This window comes from Cygnus olor, chromosome 1, assembly GCF_009769625.2.
Source record: "Cygnus olor isolate bCygOlo1 chromosome 1, bCygOlo1.pri.v2, whole genome shotgun sequence".
Taxonomy (NCBI): Eukaryota; Metazoa; Chordata; class Aves; order Anseriformes; family Anatidae; genus Cygnus; species Cygnus olor.
The window spans coordinates 55,310,296-55,337,059 of NC_049169.1; the positions used below are offsets into that span (position 1 = coordinate 55,310,296).

General features: G+C 55.8%; 2 protein-coding genes across 7 annotated transcripts; one reads left to right on the forward strand and one right to left on the reverse strand.

The window, feature by feature from the left end:
* Positions 1 to 686: 686 nt before the first annotated feature.
* Positions 687 to 11,449, reverse strand: GGA1 (golgi associated, gamma adaptin ear containing, ARF binding protein 1). The gene is made up of 17 exons (XM_040544801.1): positions 11,310 to 11,449; positions 11,143 to 11,227; positions 10,778 to 10,853; positions 10,235 to 10,333; positions 9,100 to 9,223; positions 8,492 to 8,592; positions 6,638 to 6,718; positions 6,129 to 6,266; positions 5,922 to 6,003; positions 5,368 to 5,475; positions 4,909 to 5,064; positions 4,074 to 4,138; positions 3,748 to 3,926; positions 3,362 to 3,642; positions 2,932 to 3,101; positions 2,622 to 2,732; positions 687 to 2,518 (listed from the first exon to the last, which is right to left on the reverse strand). Exons 1-17 carry the CDS (start codon positions 11,338 to 11,340, stop codon positions 2,408 to 2,410), a joined length of 1,998 nt encoding a protein of 665 aa, XP_040400735.1. The 5' UTR covers positions 11,341 to 11,449; the 3' UTR covers positions 687 to 2,407.
* On the forward strand, positions 10,777 to 25,743 carry LGALS2 (galectin 2). Of its 6 annotated transcripts, none has more exons than XM_040544876.1 (5): positions 16,876 to 17,102; positions 18,378 to 18,497; positions 23,922 to 24,004; positions 24,304 to 24,463; positions 25,531 to 25,743. In XM_040544876.1, exons 3-5 carry the CDS (start codon positions 23,949 to 23,951, stop codon positions 25,675 to 25,677), a joined length of 363 nt encoding a protein of 120 aa, XP_040400810.1. In that variant the 5' UTR covers positions 16,876 to 17,102; positions 18,378 to 18,497; positions 23,922 to 23,948; the 3' UTR covers positions 25,678 to 25,743. The 6 variants fall into 6 exon arrangements, with proteins under 6 accessions (XP_040400809.1, XP_040400811.1, XP_040400807.1 ...); XM_040544878.1 differs by lacking the exon at positions 16,876 to 17,102 and adding an exon at positions 17,425 to 17,877; XM_040544875.1 differs by lacking the exons at positions 16,876 to 17,102; positions 18,378 to 18,497 and adding an exon at positions 10,777 to 10,953.
* Positions 25,744 to 26,764: the final 1,021 nt, after the last annotated feature.

The window sequence follows — 26,764 nt, forward strand, 5'->3', positions numbered from 1 at the left end:
GAGCAGGGAAGGGTTGGTGAACCCTGCCTGAACGCCAGGTTGGGTCTAAACCTGCAGCCAAGCAGCCAGCCGTACCTGATCCCCCTGCCACGGGCCCTGGGGGGGGGCTCCTGCCTCGCATCACGCTCACCGCCAGCAGGCGAGGGCTTGGAGGACTCAGAGCAAATACACAGAAAAGCCCCCCAAGCCCCCCCAGGCTGGTGGGCCAAGCCGCGGCCTCTTTCCTCCCAACATCAGGCAGGTGGCTGCCGCTTCCCAGAGCAAATCCCCCTCCAGCAACCCCCTGCCCAGCAAGAAAACTGCCCCGCGGGGCCGTTTCCGACCGGGGAAGGAGGAGGAAGTGCTGCTGCGGGCGGCCACGAAGCCACCAGCCCGCAGAAACAGCCGAGCGGGGTGCAGGGGGCTGGGGGCACGGCCCCTGCCCACCGCCTGCTCCCAGAGAGAGGGAAGCAGCGCCCAGCTCGCGGCGTGGAAGTGCCTTGATCTCGAACAGGAATTGAGAGCAGCTCGGGGACTTCCAGCATTGCCCTTGCCCCCTTCATACGGCAGGGGAAGCGTCGCAGCGAGGGCTTGGGCAAGCAGGGGTAGGATGCGAGGTGGAAACTACCCCTGGCAGGGTGGAAACAGCTCCTCGGAGCAGTCAGGGCAGAGGCGAAACCCCACTCCTTGGGTGAAGAGGCACAGACTCAGGAAAGAACTCTTTATTTCCCATAAATACAGCAGATTCTTCGCGCCGGGCGTTTTTAATTTTTTTTTCCGTTTGTTTTCTTCCATTTACAGAATTTGCACTGAAAATATATACAAGTCTGTTCTCGAACCAAACAAGATCTGCAAAGAAAAAAAAAAAAACAAAAAACCATACAAAACCCTGAAGAGACCAGAAAGGGAAGTAAGCCACAGCAGAACCCCCAGCACAAAGACCTCGCTTCCCCCTCTCCTCTGCCACTCACTGCCCCCAGCTCCCACCCCTCAAGCAGAGGGCACAAAGCCTCCCAACTCCTCTTCACCTTGTGCAATTTTCCTTCTATCTCCAGCAAGCTGAGCAGGACCACAGCTTGCCCCCAAGATCCAGCCTGGTTAAAAACAGCTTAGGGAAGGGAAGCAGCTCCTACGTGATGGGGATTGCCAGGGCCGTGCCACCCCCTGGTCTCCTCCCCGCCTGCAGATCCCCGCTCTCGTGTCACAGTGATCTGGCGGCCGGGCGAGCCCCCTCCCCGCTGCAGGGAGAGAAAACTGGGGGGGTAAAGGTGCACAGGGCACAGCCGTACCCCGTTTTCTCCCCCCCCCCCAGCTTGGCGCTGGGCTCCCAGTGCAGAGCTTAGTGGTGCCCCCTGGTGATGCGCTGGGCTCCGGCCTGCCCCCCAGCCTGTCGCTTCCCCTGCTGCAAGGGGAAATCAGAGCTGGAAGAAACCATCCCACCTCCTCGTCCGTCTCTTCCAGCCCAGCCAGGGGAGCGCAGAGAATTTGTGGCTTCCCCTCCCTGCCCGGCAGAAGGCTGGGGGGAGGCTCGGCCCCCCGCAGAAGGCCCCTTTTGAACATGCCCCTCGCAGGGCTGGCACGCAGGACAAGGAGGTGTGATGGTGCAGCCGCAGTCCCAAATGCCTGCTGCGGCACATGAAGCACAGAGGAGGGCTGCACGCTTCCTCCCTGCAGGGTTTCAGCGCCCAGAAGCCAAGGATGCAGAGCGGAAGGGGATGGCGAGGCACGAGGCAAGCCCTTCCCACTGCCCACCTCCCACCGACAGCTCTGCCTGCCCCTGGAAGGAGGGGGGGAGTGGAAGATCTCCCCCTGGCCCCCCGAAACAAGGATGGGTGCCCGCTCTGTGGTGCTGGAAAGACACCCAAGCCCCCGTTCAGCCTCGTTCTGCACCAGCTCCAGGGTGATCCCACCAGAAAGGGGGTCCAGCTCCCAGGAGAGGGCAAGGGGGAAGCCCCGAGAACTCAGCATTCGCTAACGCAAGGGAGCAGTGCAGAGCACGAAGCAGCTGAAGGGCTGGGAAGGGCGGAGGGAGGACAGACACGGGAAAGGATCTTCCTTCGCTACACCTTGCCCCAGGCTGAGGCTCTTAAAGCTCCCCCTCCGCACTCCCCGCTGCACCTAGAGGGGAAAAGCGAGGTTAGAAGAGAAGCTGGACAAACTGGAGAGGGAGAAATGCCTTCGGAAGAGCAGGGAAGGCAACCGTTCACCCGCAAGAAGCTCGACTGCGCTTCTGGTCCTGTGGGACGAACATCTCCCGGCGTCTCTGCTCTCACCCTGGAGGCAGGCTCCCTCTGGCCCTTGCCCGGCCGGCTGGAGCAGAGCGTGAGCAGCAGCCCCCCACCCACCCTCCCCGTCTCCTCAGGCTGCCCCAGCCCCCCAGGGCTGTTTTCCCAAGGACTCTGCAATGTAGTGCCTGACACGTGCGGCCCTAGAGGTTTCCCCAGGACTCCGGTGGGGGGAACTGGTCCACATCCCCCATTTCATTGTAGGTTTGCTCTCCCATGGTGAAGGTCAGCTTATATCGTAGCCTCACTTTCTCCTGGAGATGGGGGAGAAAGGGTAAGCAGTCAGAAGAGGGGAAGAAGGGGCTTTGTCTAGGCAACGAGATCAGCCTGCTCATGCCCCAGGGGCGGCGTTGTTACCTTCTGTGGGTTAGCGAGCAGCAGGACTTGTGTGATGGCACTGGGATGGACAATGGGGTTGAAGGCCGGCAGCTCCGTGCCCGAGGGAGGCTGTAGCTTCACCTTCATCACCTGGGGAGAGAGGAGAGCATCCCACGTTCCTGAGAGGGACGTGGCAGCCTATCTAGCCAAAGGGCCTCCCCGCTAATCTGAAGGCAACACGGTTTGTTCTCAGCCCACGGAGCTCTTCCCTCCACCCACCCTGCCCTTCCTGCAAAGGGAGAATCCCATGGGAAGAGTCTGGGGACCCGAGCCCCGGCACCTGCCTTACCTTGGGGACGGCAGACTGAAAGACAATGTTTCGGATGGGCTGCGGGGCCGTGCTAAGCATAGAAATCACCACCACCAGCACGTCAGGCCTCTCGGGCAGGGCGTCCTTCGCGAAGTGGAAGAGGACACGAAAACCATGCTGGTCGTACACCGTCACAGGGAGGATGCTGCCTGCGGGAGAGGCAGGGACAGGCAGCAGTCAGCCAGGAGGGAATCGGCCTGCAGCAACCCTCCCCACCAGCCACACTGCGCACGAGCAGATACAACTCCCCTTCAGCCTCCCAGAAGTCCAACAGGCAAGCTTCCCTTCCACGTGTGCGCCCCCTTCACACCCTGTCCAGTCGTCTCTTCCCTGATCTGCCTGGTTCCCTTCCAAACGGCCCACTTCCAACCCCTTCACAAGCTCGCCCCGCTCTTTCACCCCAGCTCACTGGGTTTGATCGACTCCAGAGGCACAGTGATGTTGGCCAGCGAGATCTCCTGGGGCAGCGTGGTGGCAGGAGGCCGTGCTGGGCCAGGAGCGCTTCCCGGCGGCGTGGTAGCAGCTTTTGGAAGCGCAGCAGGGGCAGGCACCTCCGAGGTCAGGGGCAGCGGGGGGTTAGGAGAAGTGCTCTGCAGCACGGGCAGAGCGCTGGGGTTGGGGGCTGCGGTGCCAGAGCTGCTCCGGTTCTGGAGATCCCTCAGGGTGAGCCGGGGGGGTGGCTGCTTCTCCCTGTGGGGCGAAAGAGACGGAGAGAGGAGTGAAGAGGGCACCGAAACGTCTGTGTCCAGAAGCCCAGGGTGGGGAGAGATGCGAGACTGCCCTGACCCTGCTTACCATCGCACTTGTTGGGACTCCGGAGGCAAAGACTGTTGCAGCAGAGTCTTGCCCAGGAGGTCCAAGTCATCCAGGCCACTCGTGCAAGCCGAAGGTTTGGGGGAGGACGTGCCAGCATCTGCTTTGACTGGCGGTGCTGCCACAACGGGGGCGATGTTGAGCTCGCTGCTATCTGATGACTGTGGAAAGAGCACGCAGGAGAGCCCCCCAAGCCCAGGCAGGGTTGTACGTCAGCATCAACCACGAGATCTGGGACGTTTCCTTACCTACTCCGTCTCTTTCTCCACCACCCTCCCCACCTGCTTCCACGGCTCCCAGCACGTTACCTGGAAGCTGTTCCAGCCACTGCTGTCACCAGCCTGGGCAGGATGCGGTGCTGGATCGTTCAGGCCTGCCAGAGAGGAAAAAAAAGTCACGGAGCCAAGCTACCAAGTGGGTGAGGGCACTAAATGGGGCCTGAAATAAGGCACCTGTAACCGAGGTCCCTCCGGTCAGGCAAGACACAGAAGCAGTAGGGCAGAGCCACCAATACAGCCTCCACCTTGGCCTCCATCCTTGTTTGGGAAGGAGCAGGGAGGATGGTGGCGGTTTCCGTGCCCTGAGGTCCCACTGCAAATGGCAGAGAAGTGGCTACTGCTGGGCTGACACACCCCACCTTCACCTGCACCTGGGAGACCACGTTGTCTACTTCAAAGCACCTATCCTAGGAAACAAACACTTTGTTGGGGAAAAAAAGGACTCTAGAGCCTTCTAGGATGGGTACCTCACAAGACTTCCACGTGAACAGTTCTGGAAGTCCCCATGTGTCTACTGTCAACTGGTGACATCAACTGCGAAGAGGAAACACGAGGAGCTGGGGGTGACCCACCCTCGTGGTGCCATCTGCTGATGGCCATTGCATCACTCTGGATTTACCTGCCAGGTCAGTTTACCCAGAGCAAATCGGAGGGTGCATCCCTGTGGGTTCTCTCTGGCTTGGCAGGAAAACAGGACGGGACTTAAGTTCAGAACCACAGCAGGGTCTTTCCTGCCACCTCCCTCACACTAAGTGAGGGACGCCTCTTGGTCTTTCACAATTCACGCTTCTGCCACAAGAAGCGCCATCCGCTCAGACTCTCCAGGGTCAAGGACATAAAAGAGCTTTTGCTCCGGCCTCCTCACCTAAAGACATGAGTTCATCGTCCAACAGTGAGACGGAGCCAGCCTGGTCAGGCACAGGGACTGCCGAGCCACCTGAGAGGGTGGGCATGGCTGGGTAGGAAGGGCCTGTTGCTGGGAGGTCCAGTCCCGACAGATCCAGAAGTGCTGAGGTGCTGCCTGAAGAGAAAAGAAAAACAAGGTGAGAGGCAAAAACCTTATCTCAATCCTCAGACTGTGCTGAGAGCCAGTTCCCATCCTTCCTCACACCTGGGAGAGGGAAGTTCCCATCTGCTCTCCCTTCCAACTCCCTCTCTTCACACACCAGTCATCTCTACAAGCTATTTCTTCATCCCAGTCCAACTCTGAACTCCCGCAGGTTTCACCTGTCCACTTCTTTCAATCTTCTTTTACACCAGAGGAAACCAGCAACAGGGTCTTTGTGCTTGATCTTCCTATCCCCCGTTCCCCGGGTCTCCTCACCTCGAAGGGGACCAGCCATCATCTCCCCGTTGATCTCTTCTCCCCGCACAAGCTGCTTGTAGAGATTGATCACCTGTGTCAGGTTGTCGTTGGCTTGCAGGATCTCCGCTGAAACGGGACAGATAGGAAAAAAGTTTTAAAATAGTAAAGAAACGGTAAGAAGGAAATAAAGAAATAGTAAAATAGTAAAGAGGGGGGTGACTTTTATACCCCACTCAGCCTACTCCTTCAAAGCAATTCCCCAGGACATGACAGCATAGAGCATTTTTGCCACTGTTGCTTCAAACTTTCTTGAAATATGTTGATACCTCAGAAAGACAAGTACAACCCTCGTTCCTACAACAGCGGAAGAAACCTGTAACACTGCCGATTGGTGCCATCTGCCCCCGCTTAGCGCCAAGCCATCTGCTAACTAACCTACAGTGAGCAGCCAAGCCACCCCGACGCAGCAGCTGCTGATAGATACCACATCACAGGTAGCCCAAGCACAAGACTCCTGAGAAAAGAAGGAGTGAGAAGGAGACAACGTGAGATAGCCAAAGCGAGAAGCTTACCCAAAGCTTCATCATTGTCTTCTGTGTCACTGGCGAGCCGGAAAAGCATGGGCCTCATGCGCTCGCAGCGCTGATACAGCTCCTGGGGGAGAGGAAAAAGGGGCACTGAGGCGAGCAGTGGGACGCTCGGCTGTGGTGCAAAACAGGCAGGAGGAACTCGGGAGGATAACGGTCACTCATCCCTGCTAAGCCCAAGCCTCTCCTCACCTTCATTAGGTCCTCGTTGCTCTCCGTCGTCTCCCCCTTGCTGTAGTTTGTCACCATCTCTGTCAGCAGCTTCACGTTGTTGTTCACCTCCTCGATGGCATTCACCCTCTTGGAGATCTTCTCCATGCGCTTCTGGTCCTGGGGGGGAAGCAGGTCCTTGCTTGTCAGCGCATCAACTCCCGCGACTTAATCACAGCAACGCTGCCCCAGAAACAGTCTCCACTCCCGTGGAAAACCCCAGACCATCTCTGCAGCGGCACTTGCCAGACAGGGCTGGAAATGCCACAGATCTTGTGCTGCAGCAGGGTTTGTGCCACAGAAACCGCTCGGAGTCACTCCTCCAAGTAAAGGACGGCAGAAGTCACACAAGGACTCTTTGGCACTGCTGCTGCAGAACTTTTTGCAGCTGCTCCGTACATTTGCCTAAGGACAGAGACCCTCTGCTCCCGTGGTACCCAGCTATCACCACAGAGGCCGTGACTCCCTGCCCTCCTCCTCCCCAGCCGCACCTCCTGAACCATCTCCTTGATGAGCTTGTTGGCAGCCCGGAGGTCCTCGGGATGGGAACTTTTCAGGAGGCGAGCCAGTATCTGCAAGAGAGAAGCACCTCTGAGCCCAAGCTGAGGGGCTGGCAGCCGGATTCGCTCCTGCAGCGCTGGAGCTGGTGGAGACACCCAGCCCCAATCCCAGGTCTGGCAGGGGCAGCAGACAGCACGTAGGCTCTAGTGTCAGAAGAAGTCTTGATTAAAGTGTTCAACAGCTGCCTTTTGTAGCTGGACCTTGAATTCAGCTCATGTCTTTTAGTTACAAGGCCTTATATTTCTTCATTTTGATCTCCACACTAAAGCATAATCCTTCCAAAATTGTCTAATCTTAAATACATTTCTTAGGTTAATACAAGTCCCCAGAGATGAAGTCACTGACCCGAGATCCTTTTGTCATACATCTTATGACAATTTACTATACCAGCATATTTTTGCAAAACTATTGACCCTGTGCTTTCAAACGTTGGAGATCGCTGCTTTAAATGTGCAGTCGTAGAGGACCTTCAATTTTTGGCATCCCAAAACATGATTCAACTAAAACAAGTTCTGTGAAATTGTTTTTTTTTTTTTAAAAAAAAAAAAAACTAAACCTATCGATGCATTTTGACATGATTAATATTCAGTGCAAAAATTAAGTTGGGATAATGGAACTGTTTTTAAAATGTCTGAACTTGTAAATCCTAAGTGGAATAATTTTCAGAATCAGGTAAATTTTTTTATATGCTTATTCTTAACATGCATCTGTATTCACTCGATGATGCAATATGCTTCAACAAACATTCTTCCAGAAAATTCATTACAACCTTTTTTTGGGTGCATCATTGTTTTTCATGAGCTGTGAAATTTCTATTTCATCCTTCTGATACAAACAGTAATACCAAACTTCCTTGGAATTATCTGTGCTGGGTGTACTTTGTTTTCCCTTAAGTGGTAACTTTGGCGTATTGTTTCATAGCAGGGCATGGTTCATGACAGTAACGCCAGAACTTTTTTGCTGTTGGATAACTGAGCGTTGATTAAATCTGGATCAATTTCACATGTTATTTGTCTATTTAGTTTAAATGCATGGTATGCTATAAGTTTTTACGCTGGTTTCAGAAACATGGTCAGCGTCTGTAAGGAGACAGCAAAAAAATGTACCACAACTGAGTTAAGTCAAAACTATTTGAACAAAGTTGAATTGGCAGATCGAATTTATATACCGGAACGCATCAGAGCTTGGTTTGCAGTCAAAACCATCATTTTTGAGTCATGAAGACAGATTTGACTTTTGACCTTTGAAAACCCAGCTACAACAGCTTGAGGGCCAGCAGAGACCAGGGAGAGAAGTGTGACCGGTCCTCCTTTCTCCTTTGTGGTTCTGGCTGTGTAACTGATGTCTTTCCCCGAAGAGCCCCTGCATTCAAAGCCTGCCTCTGCCTGCCTGCCGAGCACAATGGAGAGCCTGGAGCACAGCGACACCAGCGCTGGGACAGACAGAAAGCCTGGTTTAACACGGGGAATCGCCACGGGATTGTAACGGGCCCTTACTCAGATCTCCTCACATGCCCCTTCTGCAGCTGTAATTGGTAAAGAGGGAGACCAACCTTTTTCTCTCACGCTCTGTAGTCAGCGAACAGCCTTGCAGGACACGCACAAGTCCCCATTTGTGACACACGGAGACAGAATGTATCCCCTGCAGCAAGCTGACAACCCATCTCTGCCGATGAACTAGACCCAGACCCTTGGCTCTTACTGGGTCTCCAGCCCCGGGGTTCAGGAGACCCAGAAGCAGTGAGGACGATGCTCTCCGTCCTTCTCCTCGCACAGACCCCTTACCTTCGATTTCTCTTCGTCGTCAAAGATGATGTTCTTGGGACGAGGAGGAGGTGGCGGAAAAGGAGCATCGTCAGGCAGTTTGGGGTCACATTTCACAATACCTGCAGCAGAGACCGACGGAGGTGGCGGGAGGTCTCACCCTCTGGAGAGGCACTGCCACCTCGGGCAATTCTTCCCTAACAGCCCGTCATTCCCAGCCGGAACGGAGGGGTTTTGGGTCTGCTCCTGCCAGCTCTGATCCTGAACCGTGGTTTTTATGCAAGAACTGCTGCCCCAACACCCCCAACACCATCCCATCTTTGACAAATCCAGCACTCGTGCTGCCAAAGCGCTCATATCCCTTCAGCACCAACCCATTCCAGCGTGCCATCTCCTGTAGGGCGATAACCCCTCCAACCCATCTAGCGCCTCAGACCACCAGCAATCCCCTCTGCCCAGCCAGGAGCCCCACAGGGCTCCCATTCCTTTGCCGATTCCTGCTGCAGAACCAGGCAGACCGATGGTCGTGCTGAGTCTGGGCACAGATACAGTCTGTTTTGGATTCTGCCGGGACAAACAGGAAGAAAGAGCAAGATTTCCATCCCCCCTTCCAGACCCCTGCCTCTCACCTTGTTTCTTCAGCATCTGGTAGGCCTCCAAGATCTTCACCTCGTGAGGCAGCCCCAGCGTCCAGCTGTACATCAGCTCCAGGATCTTGGACTTCACTTTTTCTGGTGTCCGGCTGCCGAGATACTAGAGGAAGAGAGAAGAGGCAGCCTGAAGCTGATCCGAGCTGTCACAAGCCTGGCCTGTTCCCTTCCTCCCCTCCCCCAGGAGAAGTGAGACAGTTCCCAACGGCGCAAGGACAAAGAGGAAGCAGGCAGGAACGCTCACGAGGCCCTTGCAACACGTCCTCTTGGTTTCCACCACTGGAGGTGGGAGAAATTCTGCAGCGGCAGCCCCTCGGCAACCCCCAGGGGCTGGTGGAAACGCCCAGGCAGGTGTTTGTCACCTTGTGAGGGAAAGCGTGCTACCAGGTGGTGGCACGTTCACTGTTTTTACCACCGTGGGCACAGTGAACGTGCCCCCAAAGGCCACTGGCTTAGTACAGATGACATCCTCCAGAGCAGCCTAGCAAGAGGGCCGCGGGATCTAACTGTCACTGTCCCTGGCCGTTCACCGTCACAGGTCACAAGCTGTGACTGACAGCCTCAGGTTTTCCCTAGTTATATTTAGTCTGCGCTCCCTTAACTCCGTGCTTGCTGGCGACGCGAGCTGCCTGCCCTGGCTGAAGGAAGGAACAGGCCCGGCTGGCGCAGCAGCAGCAGCAGCAGCGGAGCAGGTAAGGAGCTGGTGCTTCAGACAGACTCGCCAGAGCACCGCTGACCAGGCCTGGGCTTGCCCTCAGAGCGTCTCAACCAGGCTGGGACACCCTGGAGAGACGGGGTCACAGTGTCAGAGCCGAGGGAGGCTCCTGAGCACAGACAAAGCCCGGCAGAAATGCAGTGAAAGCATGCTCCAGGCTCACAGATGAGCTCAGAAGCCTCACAAGCGCTGGTTGCGACAGCTCTGGCTGGCCCCCAGCCTCCTGCAATAAGAATCAGCCAGGAGCAGGTGAAAGCTCACCAGGAGCATGGACTAAATGTCTCCCAGCATCACCCTGTTTCCCCCACGTCCCAGTGGATGTCCCGCCCACCGCTTCTTCCCAAAGCCCTCCTTCCCACCGGACTGGGGTTCCCTCCGGCAGGATCCCGCGGGACCCACCTTGGGTGACACCACCTTGATGAGCTCGTTGAGGAAGCGGAACTTGCCCACCTCATCGTGGAAGCGCTTGCCGCAGCTCTTCATGCAGGACTCCAGCACCTGGGGAGAGGGCCGGGTCAGCTGGTTCGGGATTCGGCTCCCCCTCACCAGGCGCGGGGCCTGGGGCTTCCCTTACAGCGCCTTGCGAGGACGCCTGCCTTCCCTCCATCATATCACCCTCCCAAAGTGGGGCGGGGGGGGGGGGGGGGGGAGAAGGATTTTGAATTTGGGGTCAAGTCTTTGCAAAGGTGGCTCATTGGACCACGGAACTGGACATCCGTAGTGCACCAGAGCCATCCGGAGGTGGAGCGAGAGCTCGCAGACGCTGGTTCACAGCTCCTCCACTCCTGCATTGCCACCTTCCGCCCCTCTCCCACCCCAGGGCTCGGATGCACCAGGGCTTTCTGAGCACAGCTTCCCAGAAACCCAAAGCTTCCCTTGCTCCTCAAGCACGACCGGAGGAACCCCACGCCCCAGCCCTCTTCCAGCCCCGCCGCCCCTTACCGTGAGGGCCTGGATGGCTTCCCATTCCTGCGGGGACTGGATCTTGTGCGCCAGCAGCCGGGTGGCGAGCGGAGGGCTGGACGGCGCGGAGAGGGAAAGAGAAACCCCGTTGGTTATTGCCGATAAACCCGTTCGTGGGCTTTTCTTTGAAAACCCGCCCAGGTCACAGGACTAAGGTACAGACGAAACCCCAGAGCGCCGTGAAACCGCGGCGGACCCCCGATAAAAACCCCAGGCCACCCCCAAACCCCGCAGGACCCCCGTTGTTATCGAGCCAGCTCCCCGCTGGGTGCCTCGGGGCCGCACCGCCGAGGAGGCCGGCAGGAAACCCGTCGCCCCCCCCCCCCCCCCGGGGCCTCACTCACCCCTCCAGCTCCTTGTTGAGCTGCTCGCAGAAGGCGCCGATGCCGTCCCAGTCCAGGTCCCGGTTCAGCGGGCTGGTGGCCTTGTCTGCGGGCGGCACAAGGGCGGCCTCAGCCCGGGACGGGCCGAGCAGAGCCCCCCCAGACCCGTCCCCGCCCCCGCTACTCACTGATGCGAGCCTCCAGCGTCTCGGGCTCCATGCCGGGACCCGCCCCCGGCCCCGGCCCCGGCCCCGTCCCCGCCGCTGCCGCCGCCGCCGCCTCAGCGGGGCCCCGCCGCGCCGCCCGCCCGCCGCCGCCGGGCCATAGAGAGGGCAGGGAAGCAGGCTAGAGCGCCGCCCGCCCCGCCGCCGGAAGTGGCGGCGCGCGGAGCCCGCCCCCTGCCGGCCGCTACGGAGCTCGCAGGGAGGGAGGCGCCCGAGGCCTCCGGGAGGGCATAGAGAGGGGGAAAGGGGAGGCTAGAGCGCCGGATAACGAACGCAGCCGGCGCGGCGCTTCCCGGAAGAGGGGTGGTGCTGGCAAGCGAAGCCGCTTCCGGTGCGGCGACCAAAGGGCTTCCGCCCCGCCGCGAAGCCGCGTGTCCTTTAAAAGGACACCAGCCCGCCCGCTGCGGCGCATGCGCGGTGCGCGCCGCCCGGCCTGAGGGGGGCGCTGGGCGCGTAATGGCGGCGGCGCCCCTGAGGGGAGGGAGGGAGGGAGGGAGGCGGGGATAATAAACAGTAACGGGAGCGCTCCTGGCTGCAGCCACCTTTATTTTATTGTCGTTTTTGTGACAGGGTCCGGCCTTCTGCCCGGCTGAGGGGCTGCGGGGGTGGCTGGGTTGGGTTGGGTTGGTGGGTGGTGGAATCCTGGAAGTAAACTGAGAGAAATAAACCGAGGGGAATAAACCGAGGGAAATAAACTGAGGGAAATAAACCGAGGGAAATAAACCCATGGAAATAAACTGAAGGCCTCCAGGAATGTAAACTGTGCTGCCTCCCCCTCTCCGTGTGGCTCTGGCAATCGGGGCTATCCCGAACCCTGCCACTTAATAAGCACCGCTCGTTTTCTCCGTGCTCCAGCGGTCTCGCGAGGAACAATGCGTGTTCGCCTTTTATTTTCCTTTTTAAATAATGCTGGTGAACGGTGCCAACTCGGTGACCTTTGGGGAACGAAGGCCTCCAGCTGCTTGAAGAGCCTGGGGTGCTGATGGCCTCCCCAGTGGGAGCGCCTTCCAGCATTAACCCCGCAGATGGCAGGCGAGGGAAATGCCCCGGTGTCACGCTCCTAATGGCTTTTCCATACGGATAACCATTGTTTTTGCGGGGATTTTTTGGCCATTAAAAAGCGCTTTTTTGGTGCCTGAATGTAGGTGTGTTTTTTTTTAACTCGCTACCTTGCATCACAAAGCTTTTTTAAGGGCCTTTCGTAGACAATTGCCACATCCTTTCCTCTGCTGTGTTCAGGCACGTTTTTACGCGAGTTATTTTAGTCCTGTGAGTCAGTCCTGCCTGTCACTACTACCTCTTCAGCTTTTCTGAGAACCTTTAAATCATCTTTAGGAGACCGGGGCCTAGGTACTGCTATTCTGGGCCGTGTGCGACCTGTGCAGGAGGTGTGCGTCTCCCTGACCCAGAAAGAGTATTTCTGACCAGCGGTTTTTCAGCCGGGTGTTGCACAGCCCCCTTTAGCTCAATTTTCAGTCTGCCTTAGTCTTGAGGCGTTTTATTTTCTTCTCTTCAGCAACATCCAGTCGTTATCAAGAAGGCTGCACCTCGTTTCGGCTGGCTGAAAACAATGGGAAATGAACTCAAGCATAACGCTGATGTTAGCAGCGGCGGCTTTTCAGACCTTTCTTTTCTTTCGCATGAGCTTAGCTGGCTCTTTGCCTCTTGGTTGCATCTGCTTTCTGTGTAACGAGGACCTTAAGAGCAGCAAAAATAAGAGGTTTCTTAATTTTGCTCCCTGCAACAGGGCTAGATGATGTCTGAGAAAAACCTTTCTCACGTACCTCAATTTATTTCTACTGACAGCTGGAATCCCAAACTAGATCTGAAGCCTTAATGGAGCGAGACGCTCCGTACTGTAATTAACAGTGATCCAGAAGGAAAATACTGGAACTATAATTAGCTTGCAGCCAGTTGCAGAGGAAGGTGATTACGCACAAGCCGGAGGCCCGGGTAGTTTTGCATGCCAGAGAAACAACAGCGTTTGCTGGGAGAGGGCTGTGCCATGCCAGGCTTGGCAGGCCCGGCTGCCTGCTGAACCACAGAGGGCAGCAGCAGGCAGGAGACCGACTGCCTGCTCAGCCTGGGTTTGGAAAATGCTGCTGCTGCCTTTCGAGCCACAGCCGTGGGTGAATCATGCCCCAAACCAAGTCGGGAAAGGTGGGAGGGCTGCAGGAGTGGTGTCTGGGTCTGCTGGGTGAGGGGTTTTCCAGGCAGGTGGGACTCCCCACCTGGCTGTCTTCTGCCAGCCAGAAATGCTCCGTCACCCTCGCTCTGTTCCCACGTTTGTTTGGTTTCCCTGCAGTGTGTGTCTGGGGGGAAACCGTGCGATGTTTTCAGGTGTGCTCATGTGCAATAGCGGGAGGTATCGTGTGCTTCTTGTTGTCCCCGGCCTGTGAAGTCAGGTTCCCTTTGCTCTGTCATATTTCTCTTTCCGTGGCAAGGCTTTCTACCAGAGTCCTTTCACTTTCCTGCCTCTGTATTGTGGTCTTTTGTTCCCTTTCCTCATTTTCCTTCCCACGGCTGACTGCAGCAGGCAGTTCCTGTGCTTTTGGCTCAGTTACCTTTGCTGCTTTCCCTTGGAACAAGGCTGGCAGCTCCTTTCCTGACATCACCTCGGACCATGCACCTCTTACACAATCCTCTGGCTTTGCAGCCCTGCTATTCCCTGACCTTGGCTAATCTCCTTCCTTTTGCAATACTTCTAAGCACCTTTCCCAGTGGAGTGTTGCAATTAGAGAGGCAAGTATAGAGTTGCAGACTTCTCCAGAGGGAGAGCAGGTTTGCGCTCCTTTAATCTGACAGGAAATGTCTTCTTCCCTTTCATATGCAGCACTTTCTTGTGGCATGCAGTTACCCACCAGGATTGCTCCCTTCCATTTCTTTCAGCATTTCCCTTTTTTGCTGCAGGAAGGCCTGTCCCCAGTGATCAAAGACATCCAACTGCAACTGCAAGAGCAGAATGAGGAAATAGGATGCTCTGTAAGGGATCAGAAAACCTGCTTGCAAGGTCTCTGCCATTAAGCATGTCTTGGAGCGAGACTGAAGGAAATGCACATCTACGTTCACTACCTCGGTTTCCCCTGTTGTTTGTGTGGGGAAATTCCTCTGGGGAATTGACTTGACCTCTGTATGCTGAATGTCCTTTCCGTGTTGGTTCTGTCATTACAGCTGGAGCAACTGGTTCAGCGAGACATGCGAGCGAGAGAAGCAAATACCAGAGCTGGTGGTGTGCTGCTTCCTTACAGACCGGGCACCCAGGGGGTGTCTCGGTCCCTTGGCTGAGTCACCGGCATTTCCCTGTCAAAAAGGGAAAAAGTTTTTCGTGTAAAAAGTGGCAGAGCCTAGTGACCCCCTGAGAAGGCTCAGCGGGGTTTGTTGTTGCAGATAACATCTTCACAGGAGAGTTTGGGACAGCCAGAGGATGCTCTGAGAGCTATATCAGCAGCAGGCAAAGATGAAAGAAAACTGACAGGATAGAAAACCTAGCTGTGGCCTGGGGGCTGATGGGTTATGCATCTGGGTAAGCCAAAAGCGGCCCAGAGAGAGGAAGATCTGCCAGGTTATAGCGAGCTGCTTGAATTTATGGGGCTAAAGCGAGCATCGAAGGCCCCAAGCCCGCAAGGGGGAGCCTGGCTGAAGCCATTAGGTACGCTGTTGGTGAGATCAGCTCCTCACTGGAGCAGATACACCACCGATAAAGTGCGCTTGGGATTCAAGTGTTGAGAGGGGCACTTGAGGAAGTGAACAGATTCACCTGTTCTTGCTCTAGCCCTGACTTGCTGCGTTATCTCTAGTGGATTGAAGGGGTGTAGTTAGAAAGCACAAGTACTGGAAAAAAAAATATGGTTTAAGAGCCTGGATTCTGCAGAGATACAGTTCGGCTCTGAAGAACAGCAGGAGGAAGAAGGAGAGAAATCCTATTGCTCAGGCATTTTTCACGGGCAGCCAAGCGTGCTCCGAGCAGGAAGCAGCGACGTGAAGCGAGGAATCCCGGAGCGAATCGGGGAGCCCGAATGCACCAAATCCCCAAGCCCGGCTGACGAACACGTCCCTGCATTGCGGTGATGACCAAGTGTGACTTAGTGAAGCGTTTGCTGGGGCTGTGTAGTGGACAGAGACGCAGCGTTGTGCAGCTTCTCCCCCCAGCGCAGCGCGGGGAGGAGGCAGTCCCGCTACGGGGTGCCCCGGTGCCGCACGCACGTGCTCTCGGCTTTGCAGCTGGCCCAGGTTTGGCAGCTGGTGAGCTCAAACAGGCGCTTTTTGGCCTGGGCTCGAGAATCCCGTGTTGCCAGCGATCCTGCTTTGGCTGCAGCTGCCTCGGGTTCCCTAGGAAACTTCAGCGCTGTCTCAAATCCGGGCTGCGAAGCGGCAGGAGGAGGCAGCCTCGTGTCCCTGCCTCCGGCCTGGCTGCTCATCCTTTTCTGCTCGGCACGGCCCCAGTGCTGGGATGAAAAGGGAACTGCAGCCCAGGAGGAGGATGGAGATGCAGAGTCACGTGCGTATTTCCCAAGGGTGGTCCTGTGGCTTCGTCTGTGTTAATGAATGCAAGAGGAGCGGAGCCCCCGGCATGGTTTTGGGCTGTGCCAGCTAGCACCGCCACCGCACCCAGGCACGGCTGGGGGACGGCGTGGGCTGGGGACTGTTCCCAACACAGCCGTCGTGTCACTGAGCATTTAACCCTGTGGCTGAGAGCTGTGCCCTGCTCCTCGCTCTCATTGCCAGGAGCGAAACAGCCCTGTCCTGCAAGCCCAGATCCCTCCAAAGGCAGGCTTTTGAAGTGCAGTCCCCTGCAGCAGCTGCTGGAGGCAGTTGGAGCCTGTGTTTACCCGCTAATCCGTCTCCCATTTTCACTTTTCCTCTCTGCAGAGGGAAAATGCCACACAACAGGTTGTAGGTGAGTGGGGAGGGCGTGAGCGTGCGCCAGGCTGAAACTGGGAAAGGCTCTGTCTGCTGGGCAGGGCTGAACGCGCAGCCCTGACTCACTGCCCCGAGCCCCGTGCTACGGGTCGCTGGCTGCACTCGACCTGGATTTTGGGGTGGGAGAGGTGCTGTGAGACAATGCTGCCCGAGTGCATGAGGTGACGGGGCTGTGGGGGCCAGCTCCTGAATGTGGGGGCTCACAGACATGTCGAATTTCCCCTCTGGGTCTCCTGCCTTGGGAAAGCCCAAATTAGGGGCCCTTTGTTGTAGCCAGGGGGCAAAGCTGTTCTACAGGGGCTTCCCCATGCCCAGACTCCTCTGTCAGTTGACACAGCTCGAAGCAGCACAGCTTAACAAGCGGGCTTTGGGGCTTCCTAGCTCCGGTGAGCCTCACCTAGCTGCTCCTGCAGCCAGATGTTTGCTGGTGGCCGGAGCAAGCACTAGGCAACTCTTCATCTCACCCTGAGCTGGCTCCCCGGGGAGCTGTGCCTCCGTCAGAGCCGTTCAGGAAAGATTCACACCCCTTTCCTGATGAAACCGAGTGAGTAATAGAGATGCTCCTCGGGGATGGTGTTGTAAGCAGTGCTACGTGCGTGTTCAGGACCAAGGAGCAGGTCTCCACTAGCTTCTCCCTGCCGGTGTGCGGCAGACATCGATGCATGTCCCATCTTGACAGAAGAGATAAGCTATCTGCCTGCTGATGGGAACTTTGCAGCCACTGTTCCTTGCATTGTTCTTATCAGATCTCCTGGTTTGGCAAGCCTCTTCGTTGCACGCGGAACAGGCAACGTGTTTGGGTCTCCTCTGCCTGGGATGTGATAAGATTTGTCTGGCGTGAGTCGTGTGCAAGGCATTTAGCTGGTAATTCTCTTTTCCCCCTCTCGGGAGCAAGTGTTCTCCCTCCAGGAATCAGGCTGCGATTACAGCAGCGTCTGCTTCGTGGCGGGGGAGCTCTGGAGGGGAGCAGCACCACGAAACCTGGAGAAATAACAGCAGCAGAGAGAGGCACAAGCTGGAGGGAGGGAAAAAAGTGCTAAAGAGAGCAAACGCCATGGCACGACCACTGAGAATAAACAAAATAAACACCCGCCGTGGTCAAGTGAGGGCTTATGTACTACTGAGTGGCTTTGCGGCTGCGTGGGATGGGTCACGGGAGCAAGGAGAAGGCACAGCATCCCAAATGGGGCCGGCCAGCCAGCAGCATGTGTCCTCAAGGGCACGGGGTGTCCTTGAGTGCTCGGTATGGCCCTGGAAAGGCAGGCGGGGTGTCCCAGCTGTGCTCAGCTGGTGCTGCCCCCATCCCCATGAGAAATACTGAGCTGAAACCTCTCCCGACAGTGCTGTGACCCCGCAGGCTCGGCTGCGGGCTCCGAGAGCTCTTTCCTGCTGGTGGAAGCTCCAGGCAAGGCTGTTGGTGGAGTTCTTCACCAGGGAGCAGGGAAAAAGTGGTTTTTGCTAACCAGGGGGTCGTTCCCTGGAGCTTCTGTGGTGGCTGCAGGTCAGGTTCAGCTCTTTTCCCTACGGCTTGCTCTGGAGGTCCTTCGGTTCGTGTATTCCTGGTGCCTTCGCTCCGAAATGGAGGAGGACAGGAGCACAGAGGGTCAGCTGGGTGAGCCTGTTTTTTTCTTAGGTCTCCTTTAGATGCCTGCAGTTCCCTCTTTAGAAGCCCATTTCCTGCACTGAGTCACTCATTTTGGGATTTTGCTTCCCTTTTTTTAGCAGCTTTTCTTTTCCGTTTCCATCTGGTTTGGTTTTTACTGCTTCATTTCGCAGGGCCATCAAAGGGAATGTGTTCAAGCTAATTTCAGAGCAGCGGCAGCAGATCATTTGGACTTGACAGCCCCTTCCTCTGCAGACCTCAGCCACAGCCTTGGATCCAAAGCCCCTTCAGACCCTCTCAGAGCTGGGGGGGGTTAAGGTGGCTTGCTGCTTGCTGGCAGGCATGAGGGGTATGAGAGTTTAGTGATGTGAGCATGGGAGAACAGACTTTTTTTTTTCTCTCCTTCATTCCAGCCCATGAGCTGCTAATTCTTGTGGCTTTTCCAAACTTGCTATTTCTCCCTTAGCATTTTTTTTTTCTCTCTCTCTCTCGCTTTATTTTTTTTCCAGTGGATGAGCCACCCTTGGCATCGCTCCTCGTGCGTGTGACTCAGACGGATTCTGCTTGTCTGAAGGATTCCTGCAAATCCTCAGAGTTGTCCAACCCGCCTCGGCGCAGCGCTGGAGCCCGTGAGAAATGCGCTCGGGGCGAGCTGTGCAGCAGCAGCAGCCTTGTTCTCCCCGTACGGGGTGGACCGCTGGCCATAGGGACCCGGTGGCCGCTCTCACTGCATCCCCCTGCTGTGGTGTGGGGCTGGATCCCGGGGTGGCTGCTCAGAGCTCGACCGAGGGAGGTCCCCACGGACATTTTGTGTATGGCGCAACCCTGCATTTCTCTTCTGCTTATTTGAGTTCCAGCCAGCTGGCCTCATGCTGGCTCTGTTGTGGGAAATGGTCCCCTTGAAGGCAGGGGACTTGGGCTTGGGGCGTCTCGGAAGTCCCCTGGCTTCCATTGTTGGAAGACGACTGTTCATTTTGAATGCCGGTGGTTTTGGGGTTTAATTGGACCCACCCAAGGGCTAATTTTTTTTTTCTGAGGCACTCAGTACCTCGGTAACTCCTACAGACAGTAGATGGCATGGTGAGAGATCAGCATCTCTGATACCTGAGCTGCATTAGCCAGGAGAGCCCAGCTTCCTTTAGCTTCTAGGATAGGTTTGCAAAGCTGTTTATTTTATTTTATTTTTTAAAACTTGTTTGCCTGTGCCTCAGTTTCCCTGTGCGGGGACTGCCATCTTTCTTTCTCAAAGGTGAGAGAAAGCTGTTGGAGATCTTAATCTCTTGTTGCAAGATGCACATGGAGCAGAAGACCTCACGAAGCTGATCCGTTGTGGAAGATACTTTTCCAGTTTAGCTAATAATATCTCAGCCAGCAAGTGTGGGTAAAGCGGGAAGATCCCAAAAGTGTGAGAGATGGGGAAGGCACGAGCCTTCTAGGCATCTTCTCCTTTGCCAGTAGGGAAGCTTTCAACACAAATGCACTTTTATCTCCAGGCATGTTTTTCAAAGCCACAACCAGCATTCCTGGCATGCCCCATGAGGGAAAGAATTAGAGAAATGAAGGCTGGAAATGGAACTGGGTGGCATGTAATGGGTCCTCTGAACTCGTTTCCCCACGCTCTGCCAGTTTTACACCTCGTGCAAGCTGAGGACCCATAGGACATGACCCATCTGTCTGCTTGGGTCAATGAAATGGCCCTGGTGCCTTACGAGCCAGCTTGCATGCATACAAATCCCTTTCCTCCTCTTCCCTGGCACAACTTGGACCACACAAAAACATTGCCAGAGAAAAACTGGGGTGATGCTGGTGGCGAGCCTACCAGATGCTGGTGGCCTCTAATCACCTGCCCCCAAGGTTCAGAGAGCGAATGCTTCTTCCGTGCTGCCCAGAAGGGCTCGGGATGGTGCACGTTCAGGGAGCTGGGGCGTGAAGGGTGGCAGGGAGGGGATTACACCTTTGTCTGCCAGTCTGTTGTTCCTTCCCATTTTAGTGAATCTGAATGTGGAGAATTCAATGCTCCTAGAGGAGCCATCCTGCTCTGGTTGACCTTTTAGACAGCAGGTTAGGGCTCATGGGCACTGGTTTCCTAGTGCTCATCACTGCCTTGGCTTCTCCTGCATCTCCTGGATAATCCTCTCTTGTACACACCCTCCAGATCCGCAGACCTGCTTATCCAGTCTTCTGCTTACCTCAGCGCTCGGCTGAGCTAAGTACTTTTTGTTCTCTCCGTCCTCCTCCGTTAGGAAGCTGGCGGGCTGTCAGAGCTTAGGGATAGGCTGGGTGAAGGTTGTGGCATTATCTGATGAAAGATAATCAAACCCACACCCCTCTACTGAAGGGGAAACTGGCGTTGTCAAGCCTATCTGGGATTTTTTGAGACTGGGCATCACCACGGGGAGGTGATGCACAGCCTCTTCTTGGTGCTGTCCTGCAACTGGTGGGGATTGCATGAGGGTCTGGGTGGATGGGCAGGACCTGTTTTTTTTTACCATTTGTTTTCGGAAAAGCTGCAGTAATTGGGGCCTCTGAGAATCCAGGGCTCAGCTTCTTGAAATTCACAGTCCTCTAAGGCAGGGGGCATGCCCCCTTTGTAAAAGGGGGAAACTGAGGCATGAGCGGGCCTCAATCAGAACTGCAGGGAGGAACTGTTACTGGGGCCTGGATGAGGTCGGAGAACATGGTTTAAATCAGGTCACCGCTTGATATTTATTGTGTAGGGTTTTTCTTTTTTTCCTTACTCTCTCCCTGAAATCCTTCCCCAGAGGCTATTCAAGGAAATAAATAGCCAATGGAAAGGGACAATAGCTCGCTGTGGAGTACAAATTATACGAAGCAGTAGGAAATAATAGCAGAGTGAGCAGCTGCTGCTCCGAAAAGGAATGTGTGCTCTCTCCAGCTCCTCTTTGCCTTGAACGGGTGCCGATGCCTGGTCCGCAGCGCAGACTCCCTGGTGCCTCGGGTGCGCAGTGGGATGGAAACCTTTTACACCCCAGCCTCTTCATCCAGTGCTGACTTTGTGGTGTCTAATTAGCGCCAAGCTGCAACTGCAGTGCTAATGGGATCTCTCGCCTCTGCTTGTGGAGCTTGGTGTGGTGCAAGGACAGTGGCACGCCTGTCCCCATGCCATCTGGTGTGGACAACCCACACCGCTTTTCTGAGGGACTCTTTTTGGCTTGTATCATCTGCAGGAAGGGAGACGTTGGCTGCTGTCTCCTCCGAGCCCCTCTGCAGAATGCTGTGAGGAGAGAAGATGAGGACTGTGTTGCTTGGTGTGAGTGCTGGTGTGGATTTTGGGGTGCCCCCCCTCCACGAGCAGCCCTGTGGAGCCTCTCATAGCTGGGGCGGCTGTGCCGCCTTAGCTGGCCTATTGGGAAGCCTTGGATTTTCCTCAGGGGTTCAGACCAAGCTGGCTTATCTCTTGCCTGAGTAAGAAAAGAAAATATATACTGCTGCCAGTGATGCTGCTGCCGGGGATCCTGGCAGCCTGCCTGGAAGGGCAGCTTTCGTTCTGTCTCATGGCGCGGCTGCCATGTGGTAGTGGTTGCGGCTGTAGGTACTGCGGCCTGGAGCCACCCCGAGGGCCCCGAGCTCCCACGGGTGCTCCTGCTGGCCTGAGACCTCCCCAGGACTAGAGGAAAGACCGGGAAGGACTGTTGACCCCAAAACCTACCTTATGGGACATCTGAAAATGTAGTTGCTATGTTTCCCCTGGCTTCATGCTCCCCATCCTGTCTGAAACTCACAGTTTACCACCCTCTTCCTCCCGTCATGAGAGCCCTGCTGCTCCTCTATATGCACTCCAAAACACTGGCAGCATTTTTGTGGGCAGAGACCCCTCAGAGCTCCATGAGACATAAGGGTCTCCAGCCAGAGGGGAGGTGTTGGGGCCCCCACAGCTGTTCTGTGGAGGACTTGCCCTGCTACCCTGCAGGCTGAAGACCCAGGAGGTTGTGCCGGTCTCTTCCCCCCTTAAAATATGATTTTTATGACATGGCAGGGCCTCCTCTATCTCCAGCGATGTCAACATGGGGGTCCCACACCAGTAAGGCCAGGTGCCCTCTGGCCAGCATGAGCATGGGGTGGACTCCCAGGCAGATACCCTGTGACTGTCTCTTTGGGGTGAAGGATCCTTGGGTCCCTTGTGCCAGTGACCACCAGCTCCCACAGCCACTATTTATATTTTCCTTGCTGCAGAGATCCTCCACCTCCTTTGCAGATGCCCTGCAGCCGCATTTCCTCTCTTTCGGAGATTTACTTTCCCATCACTTCACCATTTCCCCAGCCTTTCTGCTTTGCAGTGCTTTGGGGGAAATATCAACCCGCCTCCTTCCCCCTCCCGTCATCCCAATCACCACATCCTATTGCACTGGAAGGTTTCGGCCTTTCTGGGGTCCCTAAATTCTCCGACCCTTCCTATGTGGGAAGGACATCCCCCTGTACGAGTTGGGCCATCTGCACAGAGCTGGCTCAGCTCCGCAAACGAAGGAAGTCACCAGCGCTGGCAGGATTGCTGCCTTGTTTCCCACTATTGTTCCCAGTGGCAAATAAAAAAAAGGGGTGAACGCCCCTGCCGAGCATTTGCAGGAAGGGGGGTAACGTTATCTCAATAAAATCACACAGCCCCTCTCTGACCAGCCCGTGCCTCTTTCCTGCCCGTCTCCCTCCTTGTGTATATTCTGACATCCGCGGTACTCGCGGCTCCACACGCAGCTCTCTGCATGAGTGGCGTTCCCCATCCCTCGGGCATCTGCTGCTGTCCCTCCCAGGCAGCCTCACCCTCTGCCAGGGACATCGGTGGACGTGATCAGGGCGATGTGAACGTGTGTGTGGGTGCCACATGGCAGCAAACCCACTGCCAAACCCCCCGCCTGCAAACCACTATCCATGGCACCTGCTCCTGCCAGCCCAAAGCTCAACCCCGTGGAGTTTCACCAACAGCTTCAGTGACCCCATCAGCAAATAAATTCCCAGGGCCTGCTGGGTTTTATGAGCCGCTGCAAATAGGAAATCTCTCCAGGAGAGGAGTGCTTATCAGCATTTATCTCTTCTCACGTCAGGAGCCTTTGGGGAAGGGCAGGAGCTGTCTCCCAGCTGTGCAGCAGTGGGACAAGAGCACTCAGCAGCTCTCTGCAGGGATGGGGCTTGGGAGAGGGACTGCTGCGCTCCTGAGCCTTAGCCTCCTTCTCCTTCTTGCTTTCCCACTGATTTCTGGAGTCTGGGGTTGAATCAAGAGCCACAAGAAGGGAGGGAGATGATTGCTTTTTTTTTAGCTGAGCTGTTACACAAAGAAAAGAAATGAACATGGGGGTCACACCTCTGTGGAAGATGCTTGTCCTCTGTGGTGGCTGGAGTAGCACCACGAAGGGCCGTGTGTGCTGGTGCCTCCACAAGGAATCCACCGAGAAGGCTGGGAGCTGGTGAAGTCGCCCTTAGTCCCTAGTAAAATGCCTGTAAACAGGGAAGCTGTTCCTCTGGATCAAAGTCTCCTGCCTTAGTAGCTGCTGGAGGCAGGAGCGCTGTTAATGTGTAAGCCACAAGGAAGTGTAGGGTTGTAAGGTCCTCCGTTCGAGGCACTTCTCAGCTATACTGCCGGTGGCTCCCTACCTGGTGACTCTGCCCGCCGAGGAAAATGTCTGTAAGGGCTGCTGCTCCTGTCCGCTGTCCCCCAGGGTCCCTGCCTCATGCTGCCAGGCGGTCAGCAAGGCTGAGCCCGGGCTGGGCAAAGCCACGGCTCGCTCCACCCTCACCATTCCTGTTTCTTGGGCTGTGTGGGTGATGCTGCCCACCAAACACGGGGTTGGACCCCTCTGCTTGAACCCTCTGCTCTCATATCCTGCCTTTCCTTGTGCTGAGGACAAGCCTGTTCTCATCTCTTCTCTCTCTCATGTCTTTTGTCACTTGATGGCTTTGCTCAGCCCTCCCCTCACTGAGAAGCCCGTGCAAGACCTCCAGCGCGGAGTGCTTTAGTCCCTGAGAGGAACCCCTGCTGAGAGCAGTAGATGTTCTCCTCGCTGGGGCACCTTCTCCAACAGCACGCCTCTCCCTCATAACAGGAAAAATTCGAAATCTTCAACCTGGATATGAAGGTTGGGGACACCCTGAAGGTGAAGGGCAAGATCTCTGGTGATGCTGAAGGGTAAGTGCGATGAAACCACTTCGAATCACTAGGCCTGGAGGTGAGCTGCGGAGGGAGGTGGTTTTCCATGGTCATCAGAGAGGCCTGCCTGTCAAAAAAAGGTAGGACAGCCTGGTGTAAGGGGACCTGCACCACCACAATTTGGGCTGTCTCGGTTCACGAGCATAACGGGCAGCCAGGAGGTGTTCAGCACCTTCGACGCTGATCGAGGAACAGGGGCCGGAACCACGCGTTGGATCTCAGCTCTTCCACGGCCCCGTCCTGCCCATGTGGCTGACCTCCCTCCTGCTCGCCCACAGCTTCTCCATCAACCTCGGCAGCTGCTCCTCGGACCTGGCACTTCACTTCAATCCCCGCTTCACCGAGTCGGTCATCGTCTGCAACTCCAAGTGCTGCAAAGCCTGGCAGGCCGAGCACCGCGATCACCACTTCTGTTTCTCCAGGGACTCCAGCGTCAAGGTGAGGGCTCCATGCCGGCGTGGGGTTTTGGGTTGTCTTCATGGGGGGGAAGCCCCAGGTTAGCGGGTTCTTGTATCCTCTGTGCCTCCCTCTCTCTTCACTACTCCCTCATCCTCATCCTCCGGGTTTTTGGTCCTGGTTGCTATTTCCACTCCTCCAAGTCCTCAGCGTTTCCCCTGGAAACTTTGCATGAGCTCAGGCTTTGTAACTGCTCCCAGCCCTTCATTCCTGCCCAACAGATGAATACACTAGGGCCATATATGCACATAAAGGGGCTTTCCAAGAAGGATCTTGCTGCTCTCTACCTTATTTCTCTCCCTAATTCCTGCCTATGCAAACACGTTTTAAGCCAAACCAGGTTTGGGAGCAATGTGGTACAAACTGCCCTTTCCTCTCCAGTTCCCAAACCTCTCCCTCAGCTCTTCTGTCCTCACCACTCCTAGATCCATGCTGACAATCCGTCCTCCCTCTCCTCCTGCTGGGGATGCTGTTCCCGCTGCTGTCTCACCCTGTCTGATGTCTCAAGATGTGGCCAGGGCTGCGTTTAGGAGCAGTCCCCTTCCTGCTGCCGTGGAGAGGAGCCTTATTTCCTCATCCATGGCTAGATGTTGGGGAGGGGGTGGAGAGGTGACAGCTCTGAGGAACAATCCCTTTAATTTGCAAAGGTCAGTGGTAAGTTCTTGCTCTGTCCCTTTGTTCATGTTTATGGCTGACACCCCTTTTTCTGGGTCCCCATGAGGGCAATGAGGCAGCAGGTTTGTTCCGCCCTGTTCAGAGGAGATCTGAGCCACGTGGCACATAAGGACTCAGTGGAGGCAGCACTTAAGTTTAACTGCTCTGAGTTAACAACCTGAGTAGCTGAAACAGCACCAGGAGAGATCCTGTCCCCAGGTCATAGAATGGGTACCAGCTTGCACCTTCAATGTCAAGTGCTCATTTCCTGCAGCACCCCCAGCTCAGCCCCCAGGCTAGGTCCGACTGTCACACATAGCCCCTGGAGTGGTTGGTCACCTCCTATTCTCCTCCTTGTCCCCAGCTGCTGACCTTTCTCCCCTCCCTTCCCCCAGCTCTTCATTGAATTCCTGGAAGACAAATTCAAGGTGAAACTACCGGATGATCACCATGTGGAGTTCCCCAATCGGCATGGCTTTGACAAGCTCAAGTACATGAGCATCAAGGGAGGATTCAGGGTCACCTCCTTCAAGCTGGATTGATGGGCGCTGCTTCCTACATCCAATAAAATCCCAGCTGGAACTTCTTGCTCCAGCTGCTCTGGCTTCTGTGAGGTCTCTGGCTGTGTGGATGTGTGCGAGATGCTAACAAAACCCATTTTTTTCCACCAACAGGAAAGGAAACAGCTCCCAGATAAGGCCAGGTACTTTTCTAGGTCAGACCAAGATGTGGGGTTGAGCAGATAGCGCACAGGGCAAAGTAGGCTGTAGGTGGGGTACAAGAGGAGGAGGAATATAGGAGGTGATTGCTTAGGAGATGCTTGTGTAATCTCTTCACAATGCACCATTTCTTCCTGCGCCCGCATTTTTGGGAGGAGGGAGGGGAACAAAAGCACTGACGTGAGCAATATGGCACTCAGTGCCACAAAAGCGCATAATTAAATGTTAGGTTTGGGAACCTCAGGGCATGGGTTCGCTGCTTCCTTTTGGCTTGCTTGCACTGGCAGGCAGGAGGAAGGGCTGCCATGCCTTCCTGCCGGCACGGTACCAGGCGAAGCGGGGACGGGAGCGCAGGTGTGCCCCCGTGCTGGCATTCCTGGCGGCGATAAGGAGTTGTCTCCTCCGGCTTTCCCCTTTATCTCACCTCACTTATCTGCCCGTGCATTCCAGCCAGGTTAGCCATTACTCCGACACTGCCACACCAAATCCTGTTCGGAGGGAAAGTGAGGCAGGGGAGGGCGGAGGAGAGGGTTTGGGCTGGGTTAGGTGGCTCGTCACCTCCCGCCAGGGTCCCTCGCACGGGACTGCAGGCAATTACTGCTGATTATCTGATGCTGCTGCTCTAATTAAGAAGAGTCTTGCCAGTTGCAGGGAGGGAAGGCGGGCCTGAAGCGTGCTGGGTCAATCCTGTTCTCAAAGTCCCTGGGGAAGGAGACTGAAATACGCAGAAAATGAGGAAACAGAGAGATCGCCGCCTCCAACAGCACTGGGAGGGAGGACCTGGGAGGGCTGCATGCAAGAAAAAGTCAATGTCACCTCCTTGCCCTCACAGGCAAAGCCATAAGTGATGCCGGTGTGCAACAGCAAACTAGACTGGGTGGGATGAGAGCAGAATAGGAGAGCATCTTAT

What these genes read in the sequence shown, in the direction of transcription:
- GGA1 (XM_040544801.1), bottom strand. Translation starts at nt 11,340, where the DNA reads ATGGAGCCCGAGACGCTGGAGGCTCGCATCA. An exon ending in CCAGATGCTGAAGAAACAAG is followed by an intron (nt 8,593 to 9,099) that starts GTGAGAGGCAGG and finishes TCTCTGCTGCAG; the next exon opens with GTATTGTGAAATGTGACCCC. An exon ending in GCAACGAGGACCTAATGAAG is followed by an intron (nt 6,004 to 6,128) that starts GTGAGGAGAGGC and finishes CCTCTCCCCCAG; the next exon opens with GAGCTGTATCAGCGCTGCGA.
- LGALS2 (XM_040544873.1), top strand. Translation starts at nt 15,796, where the DNA reads ATGAAAAGGGAACTGCAGCCCAGGAGGAGGATGGAGATGCAGAGTCAC. An exon ending in ATCTCTGGTGATGCTGAAGG is followed by an intron (nt 24,005 to 24,303) that starts GTAAGTGCGATG and finishes GCTCGCCCACAG; the next exon opens with CTTCTCCATCAACCTCGGCA. An exon ending in CCAGGGACTCCAGCGTCAAG is followed by an intron (nt 24,464 to 25,530) that starts GTGAGGGCTCCA and finishes CCCTTCCCCCAG; the next exon opens with CTCTTCATTGAATTCCTGGA.